We start from the raw sequence: 6,576 nt of genomic DNA, 5'->3' as shown, positions 1-6,576 counted from the left end.
GCTAGCTAAAGCACTGCTGTATCATGGTTAGTCACATCTAATTGTCCAGTTGTGAGGGTTTCGAGTCCTGTATATAGTTTGATTAATGCTGTCTCTCATATTGGGGAGGAGGAATATATTTCACATATTGCTTCACTCCACATGGATACTGAGTCAGCTGTGAGCTGCACGAGGGGCCTTCAAAAAGTTCATGGAAAGATTCACATTATCTTTTAATTCCATTTTTTCCTGTGTTTGATTTCACAAGTAAATATAATCACTGATCACTGGGAAACACTCACTTATGATGTCTCCTACTCACTAACGATTACCACAGGTGGCGGCAAACTTTTCTCCCAAAGCGACCTGCCAATCACAGGGCCTCTGTTGCAACTACTCAACTCTACACCTAGGCACAAAGCAGCTATTGACAATATGTAAAGGAATAAATGCTCTGTTCTAATAAAACTTTATTTGTAAACACTGACATTTGAATCTTATATAATTGTCATGTGTCACAAAACATTATTCTTCTTTCGATTTTTTCAACCATTGAAAAATGTAAAAACCATTCTTAGCTCATGGACCACACAAAAAAAGGTGGTGGGCTGTATTTGGCCCGTGAGCTGTAGTTCACTGACCCCTTAATGACTGAGCTTTTCCTATATTGCAGGCACAGAAGTAAGTACATTATGTGCATTTTCTCATTTAATTCTTGTAAGATCCCTAACGGATAGATAATTTTATTATCACCATTTAATAGATGAGTAAACTGAGCTCAAGACATGGCACAGCCTGGAGATGATGGGGCCCAGATCACAAGTACTATCCTCATTCCCTGAAGAAGAAATGTTGAACCTTAAACACAGAAGTGAAATGTGTAGGGCTAAGCAATTTAAAGCAATTTTTATAATGTTTCTTTAAAAAATATTTGCCTCCTTTTATATCCCTTTCAGCTTTTGTGTTATCTTTTGGTATCAATAATTTAACTCCCAATTCATATTTGTATTTGTGTTTTAAATTTCACTCTAGAAAATGAGATATCTTCTGTTGGACTATGAGAAATCAACTTTGCATTTTAGCATGTGAGCTGGAGGAGACACAGAGTTCCTCAGACAAGCAACAACACACAAACATGCAAAAAGAAGTTTCTTTCCGAAAACTCAGAACCTCAAATCTAACTGATGCTCTGGGTTGAACCCACAGCTGGAGGAGACACAGAGTTCCTCAGACAAGCAACAACACACAAACATGCAAAAAGAAGTTTCTCTTTCCGAAAACTCAGAACCTCAAATCTAACTGATGCTCTGGGTTGAACCCACAGCTTCTAAATTTATAGTTCATGGGAACAAGGTTCATGGAGTTCCTCCCTTAAAGTTGCTGAAATAGAGACTTGGACTCTCTAGAAAATAGTCAGTAAATACATGAGAACTTTCTAGAATTATGAGAGATCTGAGCTTTGCTGAGCTACTAGGTTTGGCTCAAGAAAAAAAGGAAGAAAGGAAGGAAGGGGAAAAACAAACAAAACAACAAACAGATTTCCAAGTTTTTTCTCCTAACGAGAATCATAACATAGCCATTCTAACTTTCATTCCACATCACGGACAATATTTCTGGAATGTGTTTGGATTTTCAACATTCGTTCAGTTCCAGTAACTAAATAAAAATGAAAACACACACCCTATCCATGGCAAGTAAACAAGAGCCAAACACATTTTGCTTTGCAAAATGATAATGTTCAGTTTCTATCTTAAGGAGCTATGATTCACTTATCCCCACTTAAATTTTCCAAAGACTGTTTCTTTCAGGGCAGAGAGCTGCTGTTTTGTGTCTAAAATTCATGAGGCCAATTTATTAATCTTCCTGGAAGATGTTTTAGAAAGATAGGCTTTTGTGGTGTTTCATATAGCCGTCCCTTCAGACATGAATGTACTGTCTTAAAAATTTTGACCATCGCTCTAGAAGATTACAGGCCAGAAAGACAGTGAGGCTCAACCTACTTGTTGCAGGCGTAGACCTGTGGAATCAGCTCTCTGGCCTGGGACTGACAGTCTCAGCATCTATTGCTGAAAGATGGTTTCATGCCTGATGCAACTACCTGTCCTGGGTACTACCCAAAGTTAGTAAGAATCTGGATCACCATGGAAATAAAGATGAAAGAGCAATCAAGGTAGAATGAAGCAGAAGATGCCGCCTCATCATCTCTTAAGGAGGAGCAAAGCTGTTCTTATGCGTAGTAGACACTTTCAGCCCCTAGATGATAACAAATTATAAACATGCATGATCTGATTTTGCATTTATTTTGCATTGATTCAATGGGAGTTATAAAAATTCATCCAGGGTTATTCTCCACTGGTCCTTAATCACAGGACAGGGTGAAAGAGTCTACAGCAGATGAATGACATTTGAAGCATGCATGACACAGGATCCCAGAGCTGAAAATGCCCAGTGGTCCAACTCGTGGAAGATGAGAGTAAAATGATTCTGTCATTTAATGCGTAACTTACATTCTCCTCTGCACCTGTGGGAACTGAATCCTCTTTAACTGACTGAAGGAAGAGAAAAATAAAAGGGAGAATCAAGATGTTACCAAAAAAATGTTACATAAAAGCAAAGCATTAGTTCAGCTAATAAACCTGTGATGTAATTCTTGGACATTGAATCCTGTATGTAGACTTTGTTCCAAAAAGAACTTGAAGGAGGCCTATAAAAATGTAAACAGTATAGCAGATAATATGAATTAAGTTATGCATTTTAAAATGCAGCGAAAGGAAAATAAACATACATTTACAGCTAGGATACACATACAAGAAAAAAGAGGGGTTGCTACAGAAAACACAAATCACAAAGTCTTGGCTGTGGGTAAGCAACACATTTGCCTTTATATTTTCTAGTAGCTGGTGAAAAGAGGGCAACAGGATTAATTACTCAACACAGTCACTGATAGGTACAAACAAATGAGCAGCTCAGGAAAATAATGGTAATATGAGGGTACTCAAAAAGTTCATGGAAAGATTCCTATTTTAATTCTATTTTTCCACGAACTCTTTTTTTGAGGGGTGGTTAGCTGGCACATATGGGGATCCAAACCCATGACCTTGGCATTATGAGGATGTGCTGTAACCAACTAAGCTAACTAGTCAGCCCTCTACAAACTTTAAAAAGTACCCTCATAAGTCCAGAGAAATTCATTCCTTGGCCCATGTAGAGCAAGCAGGCAACATGATACAATAGCAGGGTCTGCAGCCTTATCCTGACCATAGCACAGTGGTCAGCATCAGCCCTCAAATGGCCAATCTCATAATGTGCAAGTTCAATTTGGCTAAAGCCCTTCTATGGAGGGCCGGGGGCTGGATCCAACACATCCAAATCCAAACACTTTTTTACTCCTTGGGGTAATTCTGACATGTGCTGTCTTGCCCCACATAGGAGAGGAGTTATCCCAAATCTATCAAACATCAAAGTCACAGTCATTGTTATCAGTTAGCCAGGAGCCAGCTTTGAAGGTCACTTTTGCATCTTGCCTTCAGCGGTTCTTAAACTTTTTTGGCCTGGTAGGCAGTGGTATATGAGATTCATTTGACAGATCTGGACTAGAAAAATGAACATAAAATTCTCTGCAAATAAGTTCAGGGTGTTTATACACTTGGATTCCAGGTTAAGAACTCTTCCCTATATCCATTTTGTCACCAAGTCCTGCTCCCCCAGACCCCCAGCCCTTTAAAACATCCAGTGGGCAGGGAAGAGAGGAAGTGATATTTACAAATATATCTTCTGCACTAGGCACCTTGCATACATGGTCTCACTTAAAGTACCCCCAAATCGTAAGTATTATGATCCTCATTTACACAAAAAGAAATAAAGGTACAGAGAAGTGAAGTCACTTGTTTGGGTTAAATAGTTAGGAAGTGGCTAAAATATTTCTAGGAGCCAAATTTCTCCCCTGCTATGATGACTTCAAAAACAGAAAGACATTTTTTGGTGACTGTGTGAACTTCTTTCTTCACTTACAGATTTACTATCTCCCTTTATGAGATCCTCAACTTGGACCATTTATTTCTATTTATCTTCTTCCCATAGAGAAGTTTTCCTGGGCACAGAAATGTCCCTGAAAAGGATTGTGGCATTTCTTCTGGTTGTCAGGAAATTGTACTGCATTCGGAAAGAATTTGCAAGTAGTGATGCTTTCTTGGAACTATTCGCCTTCTCTCTAAGACCAGTAGGACGCTATTTAATACTGAAAACAGGTAAACAATCAAATGATATTTTAAAATCAAGACCTCCTCAAGCCTGTATTTAATTAATGGTACCAATTTTTATGAAAGTTAGGAAGAAGTGGCATTGGCCAGATCTATTAGACTTATTTAATGCTTTTCTTGACTAATTCTATGTTGCTTATGAAAGATCATTAAGTTTGCTCAGGCCAAATGTATGTTTGCTCCTGAACATCTTATGAACAGACATTTTTAACACTGCTTTTAGGTTATATTAGGTTCCAGAGTTGGAATGGGGCAGGAAATGATGTGGGTGTCACTTAAAATCTTGGTGACCTGATCCCTATAGTATAGTGGCACATTGACCTTTGTAAAACAAAAATTCTAGGTCATACTAACTTTAGCCGATTGTGCCAGTATTTTGAGATCTTCATTGTTTATATTTAGGACTGCATTAATGACTCTACACAGCTTGTAAACTTGTTAAATGTGCATTTTAGGTCATTGTCCAAGTTTCTGAAAAAACTTTGAATAAACAGGACTAGGGCCAGATTCCAGAGGCCTTTCTGAAGAGAGATTCTTGCAGTGTGTTTTGTTTTGTTTTTACATGATGCCTGTGTTTTGTTTCTTAATAAATATTCTCTGTAGGCTTGCACCCCTTCATCTTATTAGCATGCATTAGATGCAACTGTACAGATTTGAAAAATAATAGCAATACTGACAAAGATAATAATAATGATAACAACCCACACCATTGGGCTATGTCTCAGGCAGAGAGTTAAGTGCTTTGCGCTAGTATTCCAAGTCAGTATTGGAAGTGGAAGCAGATCTCCCTTAAATCTATTAAATGTTTGCTCCTACCCTAAAGTTATTCCTCCCTTTGAGGTTTGAGTGTGTCTGTACACTTCCTGAAAGCTGACTGATGATTACAGCATCCTCACTGAACCAGCTCTTTGAGCCATGCCTGGATCTCCCGTTTGATCTGTATTTGCACCCAGCATGGTTTCCATGCTCAACACACAATGACAGATGAAGGCCTTGGGCCACTGTTTCTTCCTTTTCTCTGTATGTTTCCATGTAGCAGAAAGCCTATGAGCCGAGGAACCAGGAGTCCTGGATTCCAATTCATTATTTTCCACTGCCAATGAGTACATTGTGATGCACAACCTCTAAAGCGGAGGAATGATGACTTGATTCTTCCAAATCAGGGACAAGTTCAGGAAACGAATTGCAGAGACAAGTAGGGAAAACTGGATGACACTGCTGATGGAGCAGTTCACTTCAGTGTGTGTGAGAGAAGAGCATGATTTGATAGTGCAGCTCAATCTCTGCAGGCGGAGAGGCGTTTACTAGCTCCTTAAGCTCCCCAGGATAGTCAGGGAACATGTAGAGTGTGGGATTCTCATTCAGATCTCAAAAACAGAAACAATTCCAGTTTTCCTCAATGAACAGGACATCTGGCTATTGCTGAATCTAAAAATAGTCCAGCTTCATTAACAACAGCAATAAAAATCCATTTTAAATCTACAGGATCTTGTTTGGACATTCATGTTGCTAGCAACAAGGAGCTAAACAGCATATAACTTAGTATAAATTTGCATGCAAGGATTCCTCGCCTTTAAAGAGCATATTCAATTCTTAAGAGAAAGTTTCTTTAAAATACTTTCACGTGGGCCGCCCGGTGGCGCACTGCTACAGTGTGCCGCTTGGGAGCATGGCGGCGCTCCCGCCGAGGGTTCAGATCCCACATACAGACCGGCGGCTCGCTGGCTGAGCGAGGTGTGGGCGCAACACCGAGGGTTGCGATCCCGTTGCCAGTCCCGGTCTGGTATGGGGGCGTGACACTGAGGGTTGCGATCCATTGCTGGTCACGAAAAAAGACAAAAAGGACAAAAAAAAAAAAAAATACTTTCACATGGTAGCACTTAAACCAGCAGATCGCCTGTTGCTAGCAGGTCTTCCACAAGCATCATTTTGATCATGTGACAGCTGTTCTGAGTTCACTGATTTCACAGTAGCCCTAAGACGTTTTCTATCAAACCCAGATTTTCACCCCATCTTTCAAGTACTTCCTCAATTGTCTAGCTATATACATGCCCAGACTTTCTTAACCAGAATCCCCATGGGAAGGTATAAAAATCTGGACGTGAAACAAATAACCCAGATGATTCAGAAGAGTTTTTAAACTCTCTACTTTGACCTACTGACTGTTCCCTTTTCTAAACACTCATAGCATTTGTACTCCATCAGTTAATACCGGACTGCAAACTTCATTGCTTTGGAATGGGGCTATCACTCACTGAATACCAGGCACATTCTTTTTTTTTTTTTTACTCAGTCCTTCCAGTAATCATGAAAGGTAGACGTCATTGGCCCATTTTGT

General features: G+C 39.6%; 1 protein-coding gene across 1 annotated transcript in view; it reads right to left on the bottom strand.

Annotated features, from left to right (window-relative positions):
- Window positions 1–6,576, bottom strand: part of BCAS1 (breast carcinoma amplified sequence 1) — a gene marked incomplete at its 5' end in the record, with an annotated part of 81,555 nt that overhangs the window by 28,638 nt on the left and 46,341 nt on the right. Inside the window, one exon of the mRNA XM_008572226.1 lies at window positions 2,487–2,528. Coding sequence (XP_008570448.1) covers window positions 2,487–2,528 — 42 coding nt within the window. The remainder of the gene's footprint in view (window positions 1–2,486; window positions 2,529–6,576) is intronic.

The sequence above is a fragment of the Galeopterus variegatus genome, unplaced genomic scaffold (genome assembly GCF_000696425.1).
Source record: "Galeopterus variegatus unplaced genomic scaffold, G_variegatus-3.0.2 Scaffold765, whole genome shotgun sequence".
Lineage (NCBI taxonomy): Eukaryota > Metazoa > Chordata > Mammalia > Dermoptera > Cynocephalidae > Galeopterus > Galeopterus variegatus.
The sequence above is the reverse complement of the archived record's forward strand: the minus strand, read 5'-3'. Positions and strand labels throughout refer to the sequence as shown.